The 23161-nt window shown below is 37.4% G+C and overlaps 2 protein-coding genes across 3 annotated transcripts; one reads left to right on the top strand and one right to left on the bottom strand.

Annotated features, from left to right (window-relative positions):
- Positions 1-12: 12 nt before the first annotated feature.
- Positions 13-7366, top strand: LOC140949131 (uncharacterized). Its single transcript, XM_073398369.1, has 7 exons — positions 13-215; positions 927-1068; positions 1617-1744; positions 3130-3309; positions 3749-3866; positions 5020-5082; positions 6610-7366. The coding sequence occupies exons 1-7, from the start codon at positions 182-184 to the stop codon at positions 6737-6739; spliced, it is 795 nt and encodes a 264-aa protein (XP_073254470.1). The 5' UTR covers positions 13-181; the 3' UTR covers positions 6740-7366.
- Positions 7367-8378: 1012 nt separating this feature from the next.
- Positions 8379-14959, bottom strand: LOC140937751 (histone deacetylase 8-like). Of its 2 annotated transcripts, none has more exons than XM_073387327.1 (11): positions 14890-14959; positions 14185-14237; positions 13593-13729; positions 12444-12585; positions 12073-12185; positions 11466-11543; positions 11090-11198; positions 10233-10405; positions 9279-9373; positions 8617-8722; positions 8379-8508 (listed from the first exon to the last, which is right to left on the bottom strand). In XM_073387327.1, the coding sequence occupies exons 1-11, from the start codon at positions 14926-14928 to the stop codon at positions 8486-8488; spliced, it is 1068 nt and encodes a 355-aa protein (XP_073243428.1). In that variant the 5' UTR covers positions 14929-14959; the 3' UTR covers positions 8379-8485. The 2 variants fall into 2 exon arrangements, with proteins under 2 accessions (XP_073243428.1, XP_073243422.1); XM_073387321.1 differs by lacking the exon at positions 14890-14959 and adding an exon at positions 14429-14552.
- Positions 14960-23161: the final 8202 nt, after the last annotated feature.

Here is a 23161-nt window from a genome sequence, read left to right as displayed (position 1 = left end):
TTAGGATATTGTTTCACACTATCTTTTTTCAAATCAAAAACAGAAAGTTTAATTATCAAAAAATGAGAAGAAAAAGGGGAGGAAAACACCCCAAAATTAACAAATTCTCACGTACAGCGCTTCTTAAGCTTGTTGCCATGGTGAGAGACGCCAAACACGTGGAATACCAAAAACAACAAATATGGCGGAGGTGCTTCACCCTTCGGATTCTCAAGGTAAAAACTTGCATTAAATGTCTTAAATTTTTCTCCACGCAAAACAGTAAGCCTTTTAGACGGATTAAAAATGCAAAATGAAACTGTATATCGCACTGCAAAAAGCTTTGATAGCTCTTCACAGGTTTTTACACCGAGGATGAGCCCTTTTAGCTTAATTATCGTGATTAGAAGACAAGATTAAGCTTAATTACGCATCGGAATTTTCATCCCACAGACTTATAATTTGTGAAATAAATTCTCAAAGTCATATTGGAAGTTATTAGCAGAGTTTTGAGAAGCTTTTGACACTCAGTATACTGGACGCCACCCTCCCTGGGTGCATTAGTTTCTACGTTATTTCTCTCGTATTTTGCAGGCAAATAACGTTTTATACGTCTAAAAAAAATGTTTTAACGATTGCTTACCTTTATTACCAAATGCAAACGTTGTACATGTGTATAAATAGTTTAACGTGGCAAGTTGTTTGCTGTGTATTAGAGAATAGTTATATGACCAATTAAAAATTCTAATCAGAACAGTTCGCAAGCAACATGAAAAAGCGGCAGTAAAATGCAAACAAAAGTGGGTGCAGTGCTGACTAAGACATGATCATGGGTTCTAATACCTTTTGGGGTTGATTTGATTTGAGGCTTTAAAATCCATTACTTCTTCAGCTGTGAATATTAACTCAGAAAATATTTCTTTATTGTGTGTTTGTTCTGTGAACAGGCTTCGACACACATATTTTACGCCCAATTATCAAACCATATTACAAGGATGGATTTGGAAGCAAGTCAATAGGAGAGCCACAATGGAGACCTCATCCCAGAAATGCTTTGTCGGTACCAGACAGACTTGACAACACAGTGAAGTGAGTAGGACTCAGCCAACTTTCTTTGCAACCATTTCTGACTCTTATAATGACTACTGCTCTACATGTACATGTAGGTCTTTGAAACATTCGGTATTTTAAATAACCCTCCAATCAAGGACTACATCCATTGGGTACCTACATGTAACTTCTTATGATAGGAACTCTCTAAATTGGCAACTCTTTTGGAATTAAGCTGATAGCATTCTTGAGGAACATGAATGCTAACATTCTGATTATCATGAACAGTGACCAGAAGTTTGGCACAACAAAATAAATAAGAAATCATCCTTTGGTTTTAATGGCTGATGTAGCATCAACATTGAGTGTGTGCATAAGGGCCTTTTTGTATGAACCCAATTTGCTAAGCTGGTCCCGGTTCAGAGATCTTGCATGCATGACTTAACCCTAGATTCTTTGTAAACATTTTGATCTGTTCATGAGAGAAAGGGATGGCTCAGTTCCCAAGATCTTGGTCTTTTCAACACGGATCTCTTGGCCTATTGAAAACCTCATAGAAATTCTTTGTTACCAATGTTTTTTTTTAGAGGTGGCAACGGGCTTGACTGGTTTTCTAGTCTCCGATGTGCTTCTCTGGAGGATACTTCACCTCATACATACTCTGTGCCAGCACATTACAGTACAAATGACAGCAACAGTTCACTGAGGGAACAAGGTAGTTGTGTGATTCATTATTTTAATTCTTGAGATCCTTGGAATTTTTAGTGTGGCTCACTGCCCTGTTATAACATCCATATCTTACCTCTTGTATTGTAAATTGCTGGCAAAAACAAAACAAAACAACGAAAAACAAGGCTACACACTGAAAGTTCTTTGGGTTTGGTTTGGAAGAGTACCTTTTACTGTTTCTTCAAGTTTTGATAAAGACCAGGGGCCCGTTTCTCGAAAGTCCCCATAATTAACGGGTCCGGCAAGCTGTCTCGGTTTATATTAAAGATCAAGGTTTCAAAAGTTTTTCTTCCAACACTATAAAACTGTCAGTTAATGAAACAAAATGGAGTAGTTTGCTAGCCAGGACCCGTGCCCTTATTCTTTATATTTTGATTTGAATATTTGATTTTGGGCCCAAAAAGTTACCTGGACTTTTGAGAAACAGGCCCCAGGCCCCAGTTGTTTAAAAGGTGAATAGCCCTATCCACTGCATAAATCACTATCCAGTGGATAACGCAGTTAGTTTTCATAATACTTATCCACTGGATAGCGATTTATCTGGTGGATAGCACTATCCAACTTTTGAACAACCAGGGGCCTGTTAGTGAATATCCATTGACACAGCTGGAAATTGAAGAGCTTAAAATTAGGAAACTTTCCAAGTAAAGGTGAGAAATCTTTGCTTGAATGAAATGAAATGAAGAGTGAAGAAATAAAGAGTCGTGGATGAGAGGACAACAGACGTGCCCTCTTAGATAACATGTGAACAGAAATGTACAAGCTTGGATGTCATCATACGAAGGCGCCACTGGCAGCCGCTCTCAGTCCATTTGTGAGCTTACTGTACCCACCCAAACCATGATGTGAATGATGTGTGAAGGTTGACCACAACACCGGGGTCTATGTCCTACTCTTTTCGAACAGTGATGTGGGTTCTTTTAAGTCCCACAAGAACCAGATAAGTGTTAGTGCTGTGAGACAGGACCTAAGGTTTTTCGTCCTTATCCGAGAAGACTAGAAAGTCTAACCATTTGCAGATGTAATTACAAAGGCAGCACTTTCTTTTCAGTTATTTAAAGACCCTGAGTGTTTGTCCGGCCAGGGTTCGAACCTGTGACCTCCCGCTCAGCAGACCGGCGCTCTCCCAACTGAGCTAACCAGGCGGCTTGCTTTAGACGTATCACTTTTAAGCTTAAGCTTAACTGTAGAATAGTCAATATCAAGAACTGCGTTACTGGGAAGTACTGGTCAACATGACCTATAAATAAAAAGTGAGAGACCAACACATTACGCTTTGGCTCTTTGTGACCCAAGTTTGATATTCTATGTTTATTGACTTGCTTTTTTTTTAAATGAAAGCAAAATTTACTTGTTGTCTCCTTTTTTAAGCTTTTCAGGCTCCTGAAATAGCACCAAGAACAGTACCATTCCAGAAAGAATTGCTGAAAGAGAGGCCTACACAACACCGGACCCAGATTGAGTATGACACTTATGATGATTTTGAGAAAATTTATGCCAGGAGACCACTAGAAATTTCTTTAAGAATGTCTGTTGGAGCTAAAAAAGAAGGTATAAAAAACAATTAAAATTTTTTATTATAATTATTATTTACTGATTAAAATTTGTTAATAATTATTCTTCTTTTGTTATTATTTATGATCCATATTGAGGCATTGTAGAGACTCAAAACCCTTAGTTTATTGGGGTGGGGATTATGTACAGTAATGAAGGGTAAGGATGACTATTTCTCTGTCTAAGGTTGAGGAAAAGTACATGTAGTGAAGACCAGGCTTTTAGCCAGACATTGAAAACTGGCCGTCCAGAAGGCATGTTTTCCCATAAAATTATAAGAGAATAAGTACATTTTCCTTGTATTTCTTCCAAAAATGGCCATCCATAGGACGGCTGGACACCCTTCTGGCTAAAACCTTGGTGAAGACAAAATAGAATTTACATCTAAATTTGTCACTAATAATGTTACCTGTATTTTACAATGTTCTTGATTTAGTATATAACCAGAGAAATGGCATTCCAGCCTCATCATTAGGAGACAAGAGTTATCAGGTACCAGAATATTCGCCGGATTTCCACAAACATGGCAGCACAAGACCGGTTATTAACTTTGGGTAAGAAATTATTATTTCTTTCTCATCCATCAGTAAAACTGGGCAAGAACTATCCATCTATTGTTAATGGCAACTCTCCTGATGTAACAATAAAATGTCAGGAAATCCAATCATAGACTTCAACATTTCCTTGTTTGGCTTTGAAAGGACCTCCAGGTTCCATTGCCACAATGTAATCTTAAGCTTGTACCCAGATCTCACTCTGCCTCATGCTGAAAAGTGAGATCTACCTTTCCCTTGGCCGTGGAAGATCTGGGTACGAGATTGACCACAATGCTGTGCTGTTAATTACATATGAAACAAAGTCTATAGTCATCCACAACTACAATAGATTTTCATTTGGTTAATATAGCATCAGTCTCTTCTTGGAGCATCCCAAATATTTGCACTGTTCATTTATGAATGGTATTTGACACCTTATAAGGCATCATCTATATACAAGGTACGATATTAAAATCTGCATTTAGTGGACTCTAGAGGTTTCCTTGAGGGTGTTTGCTTTAATACATGCAATACAAGAAATTTTATTGTAACGGGTAATTTCCCTTTTTTTACTTAAATTAGATTTACAAACGTCTCAGTGTCATACAAAGTACACTTAACAGGGTGCAAAGAAAGTCATTTTTACAGCTTGCCATTCGGGCAAGCTGAAGCTAGCACTTACTAGCCCCCCAAATTTTTTGCCTTCTTCTGTAAGTTGAATTCCTCAAAATACAGAATTCACTAGCCCAATAGCAAAATCCACTACTTCTGGGCTATCAGACACTACTTTCTTTGCACGCTGCCAAATGTAAAGAGGAAACAAACGAACAAACAAAACAAAAAACAAAAACAACAAAATAAATGTCTAAGTTGATAGAATGTACATTATCTTAATATTTATGTACAATATTCAATTGTTAATGAGATCACATGATATTGATTAACTTTTCCTACTTACTAAGATGTTTATTTAATGTGCCTCTTTTCCTGGTGATATAAAGTTCAGTGTAATGAATTGTGCTTGTAAAAGCATTGTTAAAACGAGAAAAAATAATTAGAAGTAACATCATTTGATGTTTCTATGTATCCATGGATACATGTACACCAAAATGTTGAATAAGTATGATTCTATAAATCAATGATTTGACGTCTTTTATTGTTGTGTTTGTAGGGGATCTCTAAAGTATGTACCAGATACCTTCGTTCCTCTCCAGGATCTGCCTATGAGACCCAGGTAATTTAAATCTGGAGACCTTTTTGTTGTTTCAAAGTAGGGGCTGAATTGCTGAAGCTTTAACGGACTTTGGATGCAAAATTGTACACTTTCATAAACTCTACAACAACTCTACCAAACTTTACAATACGAAGTGTAGTGTAGATAACCGCCCTCCTACCAGTATGCAAAGAAGGTCATTTTTACAGCTTGTCTTTTGGGTAAAAGAAAAAAGAAAGGCTCTGCCTTTTGGGCAAGCTGTATGTACATGTACTAGCACAAAAGTCATTCAACTACATGTAGCCTGAATGAATTTTGATGAGCAGGTTTGATTACAGTTCTGCTGTGATTTGACCACCACCATCACCAGCCCGATATCAAAATCCATATGCCCCAGGTTATTGGACACTTCTTTCTTTGCATGCTGCCTACCAGCAGAGCCTTTCATTTGTCAACTCAATATCTTGGGGTCTTCTTTCAGAGTCATAGTTTGTACAATTTCAGACAAGCAAAATTCAAGGACTTTTCAAGGACAAATGACAGTTTTCAAGGTCTAAGATTTCTTCAGTAACTCTGCTTTCTTTGACCCCTTTTTAAACACCCTACTGGCTAAAACACTCTACAGAGTCATTTGTGATTTTTCCTTTCTCAGCCACGGTTGATCAGTTTACATTTTTATTTTTATACTGCTTTCTGTAACAACACTCAACAAAATGACAACGGTCACTGGGTATGACTTGCGGTTGTATCTGAAGCACAGAAATAGCATTTGAAATAAAGAAACAGAAATAAGAAAGTAGAGAAATTCAAGGACTTTTCAAATAAATAACTGATTTGATGGTTCTTAAAACTGCATTTCAAAATATTACGAAAACACTCTCATAGAATTTCTTCAAACTTTGCCATAATGGAGGCAGTCATGGCAGGTACATACTCCCTTAAGCGATTTCCTCAAAAAACTCCTGGTACAGAGAAACACAACGATAAATGAAAAACATAATGGCGTCATTACGTTGCCATGGCAACTCCGATTGCAATAAAACCCAGATCATAAGAAATTTTCATCTTTATATAATACAGTTGTGGTAACCTTTTTCCCATATCTTTACTCATGCTGACGTAGTTAATGCTCAAACTTGGGAGGTATCCCCCTCAAAAAATCCAGTTGAGCCACCTTAACTGCTAGGGATTTCCCACCTTGGTCCTTGTTTGAAAAAGTTCTTGTTTTATAGCCATATTAATAAATAATATTTCTTGTTGGCCAAGCTTGTTCAGTCAGGGTTGTACATTGGCCTCGTTTTATTTAGTCTGCCACATAGCTGTGTTTAGTGTTGTCACGCAATGCTCCCTCAGTGGGGAGGAGCATTGCATGATGACACTAAAAACGGCTGTGTAACAGACTACGTTTTATTTTGTGTTTTTACTGATCTTGACTTTGCCTCAGTCAATAATAACACAAAAAAAGTCAATATACAGCCATCTTAACTTTGGGCTTGGTCAATAATGCATATAAATCATTCTTGTTTTACCCAATATTGTTTATTTTAGAGTCTCATTTGAAGAAAAGGAGAGAAGGAAGCTTAGAAAACAAGAAATTGATGAGGTTAAAAATCTTGATTGTTGGCAACCAGCAAATCCATTATCACCTGTTCTACAACTCCCCGGGATACATGGATGACACAGTGTTTAAATATTTGTATAGAACTAGATAGAGAATTAGGAACTTGTTTTTAAAATTGCTATTTATCTCAGCTTGAAATTTGATGATCAATTCTCCAACATTTTGTTTCTCCTTTGATCATGTTTCCATGAAGTATATTTTGTACTATTTTTCATATTTTACATGCGTTACTGTACAGGGTGAATTTGCTTCTGCTATTTTTTTTACAGATGTATTTAATATTTTTGTCAATAAATAATTTTGAGGCTGGATGTAAATTTTTTATGTCCATATTGAAATCTTGGGATGTCGACACAAAGAATTTTCATATGTTTACCTTTAATAAAAAAATTGCTGTTTTTCAGCCTGCATGGTCTTTTATTTGACACAATCTTGTTAAGGGAAATCTAAAACTGTGTCAAGTCATAGTTAGTACAGGAGACTGGTTATGAAATCAGCAAATATCAGAGTTGAAAACAACGGTGCTGTAGTTTATGTTGGAAACTCACTGACCATGCACAATCCTTTGTCTTTAGTTCACAAATTGTGACTGAATAAACTAACGTGACGTTTCTATTGGTCAGTAAGTTCAAAATGATAGGAATGCTATTGAACATTGTGCACAGCCAGGTCCAGAAAAGCTAACAAAAACATTATAACAGAGGAGTCTAACGGGTGTCATAACCATTCCACTTGAAAAACTACGTTCAAGTTTTGCAGTATACATTAGATATTATGTTAAAGTCAATTTCTTATTTCAGTTAATTTTTACTTTGCAATTGTTTTTAGGTATGGTAATGTATGCTAATGAATTTAAAACAAAGGAAAAACAAAAATTAATTGAGATAAAAAATTAACTGCAACATATGTTATACATATAACCCAGAAAACAGAAACTCATCTGTGAAATTTATTATAAAAATGTTCTCACAAACGAACAAGCAAAAAAACTACAAAAAAAAACTTGTACATCTCAATCAATAAATAGTGTAAATTGTTTCTGGGTTATTAAAAATATTTTAGTATTTTCAAAGAGCAAATATATATTTTTTCTTTAGAGCACTTATTAACTTAAATGAATTTGGTGATAGCACAATCTTTGAGGCCATAAAAGTTCTTTTAAAATACCGCAATAAAATTATTTAAGTCACTTTATAAGTACAATGAGTAACTAATTGTCTGTGAATATATAATAATTTTATAATACAAAAGCAAAGTTACTAATAATTTATATGCACAAGGAAGAAATTAGGATTAACATGTATTTACTGTGATGGTGTATTTTTTGGAAATACTAAAGACTAATGTGGATCACAGAATCTCATGAAACATAATTGCGTGAGATTTTACATAAAGTAAAAAAAGAATTTAGATGCAAGTAGTTAAAAAGTGTATATAGAATAGTCCATTTGAGGCTTTTAGTTTGAACAAGCAAAAAGAATATTACTAAATGCTTAAAACAAGAGGACAAAAAATGACCCAACTCCTTATTTCCTGAGCTCACTCTTCTTTTGCTTGGCCCAGCTACTAAAGTAAGCACCTACAATTAAAAAACTAGGCTTGATTCAAGCTTCTGTTAGTGGGAAACTTGCACTTGATATAGGAGACGGAGGAAACTGAGCTTAACCTGTGACATGCTCCATTAATAATTGCTGATAAAACTACCTTAAGTACCACCCTACTTTCATTCTTTGAGAAGGGCAATACTCAAAAGAAACTCAAAAAATCCATCATAAGATAGTAGTGATGCTTGGTTAAAACTTTTCAGATGATCTTCTGAAGATTACCTACAAAAAAGAGAAAGGATGTTCTGATTTAAGATGATCTTTAATAATTTTTGTCCGAAAAAAAGGCAAAATAAAGTAAAGCCACAAGGTGTCAGTATGTTTAATTACCTGTTACAGTGTTTAAGACATTGGCAAGGTCTTCTGGTGTGTTCATATCTTGTCTCTGTGAAGGGGGAATATCAAGCTGATATGCTGGTCCATATGATAAGAAATACTGCAAAATAAAAGATTCATGTGCAGGTAAAAAGAGGATATCTATATAAACTCTCTGGTTTGGGAAGCTGTTGGGAACAACAATTATTAATAGTAACAGGAGTCATTCAAGTCCTATTCGATCTGTATATCTTAAAAGATTTTGTTGGCATGTCTAGAATACAGGTCACGTTCCACAGTGAAGTTTGGACTACCAATATATAAACAAGGTCTTGACCAGCAGAGATTTTGTAACTTGAAGACCCATCCTTGAAGCCAAAATTTTGTGTAGCGACAGAAAACACTTTGTTTCTCTATAATTAAATTCCATAAATTTCTGTTTTCTTTTGTCACTAATATGGCATATCCCAATGAATTTCTTAATGAACCTGCTATATTTATCGAGACGATTTGGTTTTTATAAAATAATAAGGTGCTTTTATTGGCCATATTTCCATCTGAAGGGCTCTTAATCTGCTAATTCTTCTATGTGGGTGGTATTCATTCAGTAATACCATCCCGACTATTCAGATGGAAGAATTTTGTTATAGTTATGATATGAGATAGTTCTATTTTACCTCATGTTCTGGAATGTCAAGGGGGAGTTGCTGATTAAGAACCAAGCCAGTCAAGTATGTCCAACACCTTGCAGCATTTTGCACATTGTACCCTCCTAAAAGTGGGACATCACCAAATGAATATTGCTAGATACACTCACTGAAAGATCAATGTTAACTTTCTTGATCCCTGTTCTCCACTGTGTTACTGTAGGATATTTATTTTTCCATGTCACTAAATTGTGTGGGACAAAATGTTGAATGATGTTTTTAAGTGCTAATCCAATTAGCCTTAAGTAGAGGAGATATTCTATTGACATTTCTGCTATTCCTTTCTCATGACAACTGGCACTATTAGTTCTGATATAACACCTAAAATCTTGCAAGGAGTACTTGTTCAAAGGGAAAAACAAGTAGGCCAGTTTTGAATTATCTAAGGCTGAGGGGAATAAAACAAAAGAAATCACATTGAGATTTAGGGATTAACAATTCCCTTCATTTGTTTCATTCCCCTATAAAAAATACAATTTGTAGTTTTTATACATGTATTTTATGGTTTAAAAAACATGAAAAAGTTCTTGAAAAAAATTCCTGTCTGGTCATCTGGGACAAGTACTGGTAGATTTTCTGGATCAATTTAGGTTTCTGGGAAACTTCCTACCTACCCCTCCCCTAACCCAACATTTTACTCCAAAGGAGACGCAAATGTTACAGTTGATTTAGAGAAAGGTTAGGTGGGGAGTTTCCCAGACACCTAAATTGATCCGATTTTCTTGCTGGGCAAATAAGTAACGTTTAAAGCTCACTTGCCTCACTTGACCTCAAGGGTCTGAGCAAGTCACCTTGTATAACTAAATCGACAATGGCAACAAGCAAGGAATGGCCCTGGAAGGCAAGCAAAATGAGAGAGCTGCTTGCCCAAAGCTGATAAACTTGATCCCTGTTGAGTATTAGGGTTAATTGCTCACAACTTACCGCCACCAAGAAGCAGAAGAGGCAAGTTCCAGTTCATGAGGTATTTAACACACTCTCCAATGCTTTGTTGGGTGAGATTAAAGGATGCCATAGGATCACCGGCCAGTGTATCAACTCCACACTGACAAACAACTGCACTTGGTTTAAATCTTGTCCTTACCTCTGACATAACCCTGAAAAAGAGAATATTTCAACCATTTCAACCAACAACCATTGTTAATTTCAACCTAAAGAAGTGACTGAACTATTTTTATCTCAGAGTGAAATTTCTTTTAGTTCTGTTCATTACTTTTCTTAAAAATTAGGAAAAGGGGCCACAGGCACCCTTAGAGTTAACTCCCCTTTAGTATACCACTTTGCACCTCTGTGGGTGTATTAAGATGCAGTGGTCCATGGCCTTTCAGGCTTTTTGCTGACCAACATTCAATTCCCTGAAAAATTTACTGTTGAACCAAAAATAAAGGTCATGAAAAAGAGGTACTGGTAACTGAACACCACTGAAGATAAAAATTAAAAATTCTGTTTTGATTATCAAAGGGATTTCAAGCTCCTTAGTTGCCTTGAAAATATATAGAGAGTGGTGCAGAGGAAATCAATGTCTTCTTAAAATTCTCACAAGAAATAAAAACTAATAATAATAGTACAGTCAATCATCTCTTGATGGACACCTCTATAAGACGGACACCTCTGTAAAACGGACACCTAGGTCCCTGCTTTTCTTTACTGTCCTTATTTGACTCTCTATAAGACGGACTTCTCTCTAAGGCAGACACATAGTACTGGTCCCAAAGGTGTCTATCTTAGGGAGAGTTGACTGTAATAGTTAACCATTTTCTTAAATAATACACGGTACTCACTTGAAAAACAGTTCTGTAAAGGGCTTATCTCTTATTCCATCCTTAAGAGGTATGTTGAGTGAGTAATATTTTCCTTTTCCTTCCCCGACATCTAAACAGGAACCAGTACCTGCAAATCAATAGTATCAACGTTCCTTTAAGTTGTTAATAAAAATGTAACATACTGTACGATTGTAAGAGCCATAATTTTCGCGGTGAATGTTACTCCCATTTTAGCGTATAATTTATTAAGGAAAACATGCCAGCAGCACCCGGTGGCCTTTGGTGACTAATTTTAAGCCTTAAATGTTTGGGCCGGCCGCCCACAACAATAAAGAGGTCAAGGAAAACAAGGTACCAGGTAACTGAAAGCATGGTAAAAAGTGCAAATACTTACCAGGGAAAAATCCTGGAGAATATTTATGAAATGACACAGACATCACTTTGGAAGTAAAAGAAAAAGCATCTTCAACACCTACCAGAAGCAAAGGAATATTACAGTAATATTGTTTTATCCTTTTGGACCAAGTTCACGATAATTATGACTTATTTCTTTTATTTTCACTTTTTGGTTGCTATTTTCGGAGGGAACAAACTAGGCTCTCAAAGTTTCTGATATTGAGATCTACAGTCACCAACAAAATTAGTTAAGACACTTTGCCCCAAGGGGCCTTTTTGACCTTAACCTTAAGCTTTCCCTATCCCACCCCTTCCATGCAATATTGTGTCACGGTTTGTGCTACCTGTAGGAAAAAACAAACACCCCAGCTTTGAGTGGAGGGGAGTAGGGGGGAGGGGTGTGAATTTTTTTGTTCTCAGAAGTTACTTCGACCATTTGAGGAACATGTCATAACAATTTTGTTGCTTATTGTAGTTCCTATCAGGTCTCTTACTTTCTAAAATTATAGCAAAAATAAATCACTAGTCTTAGTCAACTCCATGCATTTACAGAGCAAAAAACATTTTAGAATTCTTGGACGTTAAAGGTAAAGACAGGCACTAACCATCTCCATGGTGCAGATCAATGTCAACGTAAAGAATTTGATCAAACTTCTCACGTAGCTTAAGAATACCTAACACAACATCATTGATGTAGCAAAAACCAGCTGCTTCATGCCTGGAAAGACAACGTATCTGTCAGCACTGTATATACAGTCAATGTCTGATAACTTGAACCCTCTAGGGAAATTGAAAAAGGTTCGAGTTATCAGGAGTTTGATGCAGAGTTTTACAGAATTAACTTTGGGATTTTTTATGAGCATTGGTTTGGGACAATCATGAGAAAGAAAGAAAAGTTTGAACTGTGCTCAATGGTATCAGTTATTATTTTTAAATAATATTAAATCAACATGTGGAGCATTAAAAGAAATCGTACCTCTGTGCATGATGCCAGCCACCCTGCCAATTAATTGCTATATTGCACTCCCTTTTATTCAGCATTTCTGTAGCAGCCAAAGTCGCTCCAGCCACATTGCTCACACAGTTAAATAAGTCATCAAACACTGGACAATCAAAACCTAAAGGAAGTGACATCACAGAAAAATACAGTAAAAAACCTGTGAACAAGAACCTAGCTGGTTTTCAAGAACCTGTTACGCTAAAATTTGTCAGTTATACCCCCTCTTAATACAAGAACATGGTTTGTACACTTTCAGACAAAAAAATTCAAGGACTTTTTAAGGACTTTTCACGGACAAATTACAGTTTTCCAGGTTTACTGACATTTCTTCAGTAACTTGGCTTTCTTTGACCACCTTTTGAACACCTTACTGCCTAAAACACACAATGGAGTCATTTGAGAATTTTTCCTTTCTCAGCCATGGTTGATCAGTTTACATTATTATATTTATATTACTTTCCATAAAGAAACTTTGCAAAATGACAATGGTCACTGGGTATGACTTGCAATTGTATTTGAAGTACAGAAATAGCATTTGAAATAAACAGACCAAGATAAGAAAGTAGAGAAATTCAAGGACTTTTCAAGACCTAATAAAGAAATTGAATACTCTTCAAATAGGACATTTACCAAATTCAAGGACTTTTCAAGATGACTGATAAAATTCAAGACCTTTTCAAGATTGTAAGAACCTTGAAGAACCTGTTTAGCTTAAAATTTGATTTTACAGGTTCTTATTTTCTAACTCTAAAAATCAAACTCAACCTGAATTTAATTTCTACCTACAACATAATATTTTTACTAATTAATTAAATACCACTAATAACATTAGGTAAAAGGGCAATACAATGTAAACAGCCATGGAGCAAACATGGCTCGAGCTTATCCAGCTTTCTGTAGCAAAAAGTACCTGCCCCCCTAAATTCGGGTTCTTGTCTAAAAAAAGGGTTACACTCAGCTGTATATGTTACTGGATACCTAAGTGAAGATCATGGAATGAATACACACAATGGAACAAAGTTTCTTGTCTACGGGAATGATGTGATTGGGAGGCACTTTACCAAAAGTGACATGTTAACCTCAGTCACTCCCATTACATCTCCAAGATCATGATATTAAACAAACCTAAGCCATAATCTGAAGCTGTCTCCTCCATTTCTTCACAATCATCACAATTTGTTAACTTTTGCAAGCACTCTATGTAATCCATAGAGTGAAATGCAGAAAGCTCATGAACTGTTGCCCTCCTAGGCTGAATAATTCTGTCAGAGATATAAAGAGTTTTTTGTTTCAATCAAGTGTTGTTAAACGAAAAATAATGTACCATAGTTTAAATCAGGTGGTTGAAGGTAGACTAGACACCTGTGATACCATTGACTTACAGTTCAAGTACGATCTGACAAAACTGATAACCAACCAGGTACAAAACAAATTTTAAACACAAGCTTACCTGCTCTCCTTTGCAGGTACGCTATAAAATTGAAGTGGTTAACTTTTGTTGTTTACACAAATTAAAATCCAATAGTTAACTGATAAAATTTAATGATAGAATTTAGTTGAATCAATTGATCTTTTTATTCAGGAAAAAAACTTTTTTATTCATAGAAATAATTCAGAGGTCAACAGATTAATTCCCTTTGGTCTTATTAAAATTTTGGCTGTGATTTGGCTTAACCTTTAGGAGTAAATACACGAAATTAAATTGTAATCAGAGTACCTGATATTTTCGAGAAGTCCATAAGCTTTGATGAGAGAATGCGTTAACGATGCCTGTGAGTATGAGAAATTTTAAAAGCTTGTGTTAGAGCCTGATTGAAACTTGTAAGATTAGCCTGTGTGCAGCCGGGCGGCTGTACACAGGCTACGAAGTTTTGTAATCATGATTGATTAACGATCATTTGTATCTCAGCGAAATTAAAAGACAAAACCAAATCACAGAAGGTAAACGACAGGTTACATACCCGTTTGGGAACTTTAGGAAGCTTGTCGCACAATTTTAAAAGTTCCTCTGAGTGTACTAAAGCAGCCTTCGCGCTTCTTACTGGCCTCTTGAACGACTGGGCGCCATTTTCTCGCAACGCCATCTTCAAACTTGCGCGGGAAACAGTGTCACAAAAGAACAAACTCCCACTCACTAGGGTGGGTTACCCACTGACCACTAAATGGGTTTCAGGTTTTTTTTATAAACTTTGAATGGCGACTCTTTTTGATAAAAGATATTTGTCTTGCGTCATAAAAGGTGTCTTTATATTTTTTGCATAGTTTACATAGTTTTTTTAGAAAAATGGATCATGAAATATTCGTTTCCCGCAACAGTTTATGCCCGAGTTTATGTCACCACGTTCCGTGGGATCCCTAGGGAGCAGGGGAGAGTCCATAACCTCGTTTTCAGTTTGAGGTTGTTACATGTTTGACATCTTACTTTGACAGAAGAGCACTGCTCGATCCGGGACTGCAGCATGCAAGCGCTTCTCGAGGACGATAGGCTTTCTCTCATCATGGATAATATCATGCTCTCATCCATGGGATAGCTAATCTCTTCATTTTGGGCGAAACACTCCTAGCATTTTTTTTGATTCGGGAAGAAGCACAGTCTTCAAGCGGCGGTGGGTAAAATTTAACTTGCTATGCCCCAATTGTCGTTGTACGCGCCGTTGGTGTGGATTCGTAGCCGGGATTCGTGGCTCATCAACTGAACGGGCCGAAGTTTGGACAAATTATTTCAAAGAATAACATGAATTCGTAGCACTCACTAGCATCTTTCAGTAAGTTTAGCCTGACAATTATCCTTTGTTTTAAATTTGCGTGGGATTTTCTCGGAAATTTGAAGCTCAATTCTGGCGTATTCGTGCGAGCGGCCGTGGAAGTTTCGAGGAACTTGAAATAGCTTGCGTCGTGGTCGATAATGTAGTAGTTTGCGTACCATTTGCCTTTTCCATCTTGAGCTCTAAATGTTTCCATTCACCTAATTCTGAAAATTCTCTCTCTTTTGCATTTTGTAGTTGAAATGTTTATGGTACGTATGGTATTTCGGGGAAGAGGACGGCCCGTGGAAAAACGTACGTTCTCTCTTCAGAGGCGGGAAAACGCTGCCCAGCAACAACCAGGTATTTTTTTAAAGGGGGCGGAGGCGGGGGGATGAAGAGGGAAATAAATCGGGTGTTGACCATTAATCCTGCTGAAACATTTTGTTTCGTTATTTCATTATTCCAGTTAAAAAGAACTCACTTTTTGGAATGATTTTTGCAGTGGACCTCTCAAAATCTTGATCTGACAAACATCACTCCTTTCTTTGAAATTACTGCCAAAAAATTCTCCTATTTTTTCTGAACATTTTGGTTTTTAAATGAAGAAAATCGGCCACATAGAAGTTTGAATATTTTTTAATTAACAAAAATGTGGAAATTATTGTGGCCGGCAAAAAGCAGCTACCTATTTTTGTTTTGAAAGTGTCTGAGAACTCGAGTTGTCAGGTAATTTGTTTGGTAATCTGTTTAGTACTTTTGAAGTTTGTTTTGCTGTTTTACCAGTTACCAGTCCCTGCCACGTAGCACCCTATCCAACATGCTTCCAAATCAGAATGGCGGCCAAAATTTTTCATCCAAGAATGTTGTCAGCGCTAGAAAGTAAAAATCTGTTTCTTTCTGAACACGCTTTAAAGTGCACCTTACCCCCAAATTTTTTATTTGCCTAAATGAATGTGCTTGCTTTTTGGAGTATATCTGTGAAAAAATTTTTGGATTTGGTTAAATCCTCGATTTTCTGTGACCTGTTAAATTGGAGGATAATTTGGTCCAGTACCGAGCAACATGGGATCTGGAACGGGTGCCAGGGCTGTCATGTGATATGACGTAGATTCGGGAACCGAAATTCCTGCAAGCAAAGCATCGCCAAGCAATTTATCTCACCTTTGCATGGTGTGGAAGAAATAAAAGCAACTTTCAAGCCAAATTTCGGTCACCAGAAGCTATAATTTAACCATATTTTGCAATGTCGTCCTCTGAAGATTCAGCGGTAAGCTGCACTGATTCAGAGTATTAGATGGAAGCAGAAAGTGATCTCGATCGCAAAGCATCGCTACCCACAAGCGATGACGAAGCGACTGCCTTTGCAGATGACCCACTAGCGGACGCAGAGTGTACAGCTCAACATGAGCAGGAAATAGAGAAGGAAAAGGAGCAGGAGCAAGAGTTAACTAAGAGATTACAGGGTGCTACACAAGTCAGTCAATGGTGAGCATTGGTTTCTATGAATGTTATTTTTATAAGCGTGCATCTTGGTGCATTTTCAAACGCAGCCTTGACTCATCAGTTTGCTCTGTTTATGTTCTGTAGATGCAAGTGTGGAAACTGCTGTGTCCTTTTTTTACAAAACATCAGTGAATGTTATTGCTGTAGCGAACTCGAGGGCTGCCTGGAATTGAGGAAGACTGAGCTTGTCCTTCTAGATATCGGGGCCGACGTTACCCTAAAGTACTTAACGCAGCACCCAGGATTCAATCCCATTTGTCTCAAGAAATGGAGTCTGAGGTTGGCCGCAGGGAAATTCAAGACGACCAGCAAACAACAGTACAGACAGAAAGGAAGTGAGGAAAGGTTAGTTAATGATAGAATTTAAGGCTAAATCATTATGGAAGCTTCAGCATAGGTTCACGAAAAACGTCTCGACTTGTGATCAGTGAAACAAAAATCATAATAATAATAATAACCTTGAGTTTCGGTGATTGGTTAGGGAAGTTAGCATTGATTGCATTTTCGGTTGTCTCAATATACTGCATATATATAGTATTGCCTCTTTCCTCTGGTGACTCCTCACCCAAAACAAGCAAACATTCTCAAAGTTATGTGCCTTTCTGCAAGTATTTTTCAGTTAAATCTCCTTGTGCAACTAACTCAGCTACCATGAGCAAAATCTGATCACAATACATTGCTTTCTGCTGTCTGTTCCAACTTCCTACGAAGTGTTTCATATCGTGAGTTTTCAAGACTTGTGTATGGGATCTTGGGAAACAGAAGGATTCCCTTGCCAGCATGTGCATACACTGCCATAAGGCAGCAATTTCCAGTCAGTAAAGATGAACGTTTTACAGGATTCGACCTTGATGAGGAAGAAAACCTGGACCTTGATGAGGAAGAAACCTTGGCCATGTAGATGATGAAAAGTTGCGAGAGCAAATAGACTCTCACTTTTATTAACCCATTTGCTCCTGGAGATTTTGCCGAAAAACGCGTTTTGAAGCTAGTCGAGTGGTTTTCTGGTCACTGTCATGCTATAAAGAGCTAAAACTTACCACAAACCGGTTTACAGGTCGTACACTTCATGGCCTTCTGATCCAGATGACATAGACATAGTTTTTGGGTTTAAAAGTGACACAGCAGTCTTGACTTTTACTTTTTGCTTTCTCTCCTCCCCTCTTTTTTCGCTTTTCTTGCCTCATTTTTTTTTCTCTTGCTGGGCATTTAGTAGGCTTGATTTTGGTGGGAATAGTTTTTAGGAAAGCTTTTAGGATTTTGGGATTAGGTGAAAGGAAAGGTAGGTGGGCAATGGAACAAGATTTTCATGGAGATTTTCAGGTCAATGTTACATGGTTTTTTGCCTCTTTCTCTGGTGTCCTTGACTGAATTGTGCTCATTCTGGTATAGGTTGAAAGATCTCTTCATTCTGCACAAGTTAGCGGACAAAGTTGTCCTTGACCGTTAAAACTGATGACGTCACAAAGGGTAGAAAGGACGTGGATCCGCACGGGCGGTTCAGGGGCGAATGGGTTAATGTAATTTCTATTTTCTAACTCAAACCATACAGCCATGCCAGAATCAGGTGTATTGTTTGATTTGTGGTTGAAAGATATATATTCAATTTGTCTCTGGTGCATTTTCCTAGTGACCCGAGGTGGTATCTTCTATTCAAATGTCTATAGCAATTATGTGTGGGAAACGCTTGCCTCCAGGAATCGATTCCCCACAAATTTCACAAAGGAAAAGGAATAATTCAAGGCAAATTATACTCACAGGTCCACTGATAGGTTTAATGGCTTGGAATCACTCTCAAAGGTTCAAACTCAACAGGTCACAGCTCACGCGATCTCACGACTGGTTTACAGGGTCAACAACGACAACAACTCAACGACTCAACTTAAAATCACAAGCGCTTATCGTTTATACTGAACATTGCATGCAAATGGCCTACGGGTAAATTTCTGGTCCTTGACACATATCATTCATGGCTATTTAACAAAATCACTTATTGAACTAATTTGATCCATCACGTGGGTTTTCTGTGATCAACTCAAGTCTGCACAATCACGCAATCACAAATACTAGCCTCAGTCTCCGACATATGTTTCATCACTGGCATTAAATTCAATTCATGCAATATGCGTGGCTGCCTGACAGGACCAAAAAAGGAGTTCTTTGCATGTAACTTTCACATGCCAGTAAGAGTGAGTCTAGGTTATATAAAGTTGTATTTAAAACTGAATGGGCTGCATGTATAAATTTTTTTATCATTCAATCTAAGACTTGTTTCCAGCTGGGTGGGGGGATGAGAAGAAGCATCCCTTAAGGATAGCTCCCCTAACCGTGCCAGTTGTGTAACGTTTTCTTCCGATATTTATAGAAAGTAGTACTTTTTTCAGTGAAAGTGAGTGAAAATACCTTCATTGTAGTGTTTAAATCAATTACAACAACCTTAGATGTTTTTTAATTGGAAGGGTTGTTTTGCATTGTTACAAAAACATCTTGGTTGTATAAAAATAAATAAATAATAATGTAAATAAACTTATTCAATCAAGGTTAATAACTGAGGGTCCTGGAGAAATGGAATTGAACCAGCCATGGAAGCTCGTTTATGTTGCACAGGACAGTCTCATTTTTGGGATGTGGAGCACTAATAAACATAAATGCTGGAATGTATTCCCCCTGTCCATCACAGAGTAAGACCATCCAGTTATCAGCCTTGATTTTGCTTTATTTACCTTTTCAATCAAGATTGACCAATACCAAAATTCTCACTGGAATACCAAATTTATGAACAGGAATACAATGTTATCAATTATCTCTTAAGAAAATTGTTCAGATCTTTTAGAACGTCTCCTAACTATGTATTACAAGACCAGTCAGGATAAATTAAATGAAGATAATTATTTGACTTTACAAGGTTGATAGTTGTAATATCCCCTTGGGGCTCACTAGTTTTGGTTTAATAAAAATAGGGAGGGGGGGGGGATATTCTGGAAGCAGTATTTCACAGTCATAGGGGAGTACATAGCGTAACCGCCCCTGCACTTTCAGAGCAGTGTTCAAATTCTCAAAAGGGTTTTCTCCCTTGTTTTGGTTTTGCTTTATCACACTGGTGTGATGGAAAAATCTTGTGCCATTGCCACATTCAGTAAATTCTTGATACTTATCCGAAAGATTTACTTCAAGTGGTTCACTACATTTTTTACATCAATAATTTTTTAGATTAGCCACACTGTTTCCTTTTGGTTGGTTTTGCAATTGCTGGTTTGCAATTGACATCATGCTGGCCATGTTGGTGTGGTGTGTGAGGGTTAAGAACAAAAGTGTTTTCTCCTCTGGAGTTAGACCCCATTTTCATGTAAATTCTTTGCAAAAAAATTCTATTGTATTGACCACCAAAACACCACCAACATGGCTGTTTTGTCACGTGGTTGCAAGCCTAGAATATTCGAACAAAAACCGCTTTAGTGTTTAACTATTTTTGTCTCCTATTGCGTGTACAATCCACAACATTTTTGTGGCCCTTCAGAGGCTGCTTGCACTCCCGGCATTTTCTGGTTCTTTTCTCTCTCCTCTGAGACTGCTGTCCAGTGGTTTCTGGGACCTGAGAGACTGGTGAGGCAAAAAAAATTGTGACTTTACATTACAAATTCCTGTAGTAGTACTTGCATTGGTAAAGGGATGACAATAAAAAAAAATTGTTCAGATGAGGAGATTTCGCCATAGACTATCTATGAAAACAGTTATAATAATTGGTGGAGTGTAAAGCAGTGTTGTGATGCAAAGTACCTGGTTTGGTTGGAGGGACATCTGTTACCACCATTTTGCTCCTTTGTTGCCTCTTCAGCAGAGCGGCTGCTCTAGGCTGCTTCTCGAGCATGGTGTTCATTGCAGCAGGGGTCTTCTCATAAAGCTCAGTATTTGCATTCTTCAATTCGTCTTTGCTCGCATTCATATATGTCTGAAATATCTCCTCAACATTCCCTAAAATAAAAACAGAAAACTCGGTAAAAATAATACTTTTTCAGATTTTTGAAAACAAAAATTTTCAAGTTCACATCTGGAGATCCAAATGCTTACCAAAGTTGGTTCAACTCTCACATCTCTGACAGTAGCTTCACCATTCTTAAACTTTGGGTAAGACACTTTCACCCTCTAAACCCCATCTTTCTCTCGACATTTAACCTCTCTATGCAGATTAAACCTTTAGTTACCAAGTTTCTGAGAGGTAATTTTTTGCGATCCCGCCTAGTCGCGAAAAAAGGGGAAATAACTTTTAAGGGTTAATCAATACCACCCCCATAACTATATATCATAATAATCAGCAGGAATTGATCTTTTACTTTCACTATGATTCAGCATGATTTACTTCAAAAATATGCTGCACTCTAAACAAAATCTACATGAAAAAAAATTTCAGTAAGCTGCACCCCTAGATTCTACATGATCCCTCATGAAACCTTTTCATGGGACCTTTCTAATTTTATAGTGACAAGAAAGGCACACTTTCAGACTTTAGAATGCTACAAACTTTACTGAAATATGTTGAATATGAACAAAGTTATGCCCTTTTTTACGGCGGCGGTCGGACAAAAATAAAAAGTCCCAACAACAGGTAACTTATCTATTCATCCTAAAATTCCTGCTTTATGTCAGTTGTTGTTAAAAAAAACTTTATTAGTGGTAGTTTCTAACTACCTTAGGCTTATGATAACCACTGATTGTTTTTTACATGCACAAGACAAGTCTGCCTTCAAATAATTGGTAAAACATGAACATTAGCGACCTCGTATGGTTGCATTCGGCATAAAACATTGTCTTTAGCAGTTCCCTTTTTTGGGAGAGAAGCCAATAAAACAATGTAAAATCAGAAAATGTCTCATTATTGTGTCCTGACCCTAAGCATTTAGCCAGTATTCCACTCTGGTTTGCCACATGTTCCAACGAGACCTCTGCTTGTTGACACAGTGCAACGTTGCAAACTGTACACTTCACTCCAGACTTTGATCGCTCATTCCTATGAAGCCCCTGAGCTTGGACAACTTAAGCACACACAACACAGTCTAGTCTGCTATCAGTAAACTCCAGAGGGTGAAATTGTCCATTGAGACGTAATGCGCCAACCTCTGACAGTGGTTGTGAAATGCATCGGCCAATTCTAGCACGAAATGACTGCCCAGCAATAAGCTGCTGAGAAATGTTGACCCTGAACCTCAGAAATTCTTGCTTGCAAGCAGGCTTGGCTTTTCTCATTATAATAAACGAGTTCAATAGACAGACTTCAAGACCGTAAGCGAAAAGCTTTTTCCATGCTTTGCACGATTTCCTCACAACAGAGAATGATTTCAGCATCTGATCTGCGAGGTCGACCCCACCCATGAATTTTTGGTAATCCACCTGGGCTGGGGGGCATGGAAGGGGTTGTCTTTCGCTTCTACCTTCTCTACGAAGAATAGTTGTTGGAACATCTGTGGATGGTGGATGAAGACAACAAATAAACTGGACGCTTGTCAAGCCAACCAATTGCGACAAGCTGTCCATCACTGCGCCATAAATATTCTCCTCGTGTCATGTTTCTTTGCCCTTGCTTGGTGATGACAGTCTCATCAGGAAATCCTTTGCAGTTGGGCCGCACTGTGCCACAGGCAAAAATGTTTTTGCCCAGGAGTTCCTTGAACAAATATGGATCATTATAAAAATTATCCATATATAAATGGTGATTCCTATCATGTTCGGTAACAGTGAGGTCACGTACTACTCTTCTTGCAAGATTTGTTTCAGGGTGTCCTTCTTGTTTACCCAAATAAACTTGAAACCTGTACACATATCCTGTCTCAGCCTCACACAAAACCCACAGTTTTATCCCCCACCTTGTGGGCTTGTTCTTTATATATTGTTTGAAACTGAGACGTCCTTTGTGGGGGACCATAGTTTCATCGATAGAAATATCTCTTGACAGCCTGTATTCCCTTTCAACATTTCTACTTATTATTGTAAGGAAATTCCGGATTCTGTAGATTTTATCATGTCCCACAGTTCCTGGCGCTGCTACCTTAGAGTTATCCTCCAAGTGGAAATAACGCCAAGTTTGAAAAAAGCGAGTTCTTGGCATGATATTTGCAATGCTCTTCTGGTGAATCAGCTGGTCAGACTCCCAGTACATTTGAAAGCGTGGTAGTCTAACAATCCCCATAAGAATAAGCATGCCAACAAAAGCTTGTACTTCACCTTTAGTCACAGGGTGCCATTCTGTTTTGTGGTGATCTGGGTCTGAAGCCTTTTGTTGTTCGTAATAACGATTGGTGTCAGAAACTATTATCTCCCACATTTCATTATTGAATAAATGTTCAAAATAATCTTTTTCCTGCACATCTTGAAACCTACTTGTAGGCCCAGGATGGGGCTCATTGAAAGGAGGTGGTTCTGGAGCTTGATAGGTAGAGCTCCAGTTGATTG

Source organism: Porites lutea, chromosome 1 (assembly GCF_958299795.1).
Source record: "Porites lutea chromosome 1, jaPorLute2.1, whole genome shotgun sequence".
NCBI classification, from domain to species: domain Eukaryota; kingdom Metazoa; phylum Cnidaria; class Anthozoa; order Scleractinia; family Poritidae; genus Porites; species Porites lutea.
This window is presented reverse-complemented; position numbering and strand designations above follow the sequence as displayed.

What these genes read in the sequence shown, in the direction of transcription:
- LOC140949131 (XM_073398369.1), top strand. Translation starts at nt 182, where the DNA reads ATGGCGGAGGTGCTTCACCCTTCGGATTCTCAAG. An exon ending in AGACTTGACAACACAGTGAA is followed by an intron (nt 1,069 to 1,616) that starts GTGAGTAGGACT and finishes GTTTTTTTTTAG; the next exon opens with AGGTGGCAACGGGCTTGACT. An exon ending in CAGTTCACTGAGGGAACAAG is followed by an intron (nt 1,745 to 3,129) that starts GTAGTTGTGTGA and finishes TCCTTTTTTAAG; the next exon opens with CTTTTCAGGCTCCTGAAATA.
- LOC140937751 (XM_073387321.1), bottom strand. Translation starts at nt 14,551, where the DNA reads ATGGCGTTGCGAGAAAATGGCGCCCAGTCGTTCAAGAGGCCAGTAAGA. An exon ending in TTGACATTCCAGAACATGAG is followed by an intron (nt 8,723 to 9,278) that starts GTAAAATAGAAC and finishes TTTATTTTGCAG; the next exon opens with TATTTCTTATCATATGGACC. An exon ending in TGTCTTAAACACTGTAACAG is followed by an intron (nt 8,509 to 8,616) that starts GTAATTAAACAT and finishes TCTTTTTTGTAG; the next exon opens with GTAATCTTCAGAAGATCATC.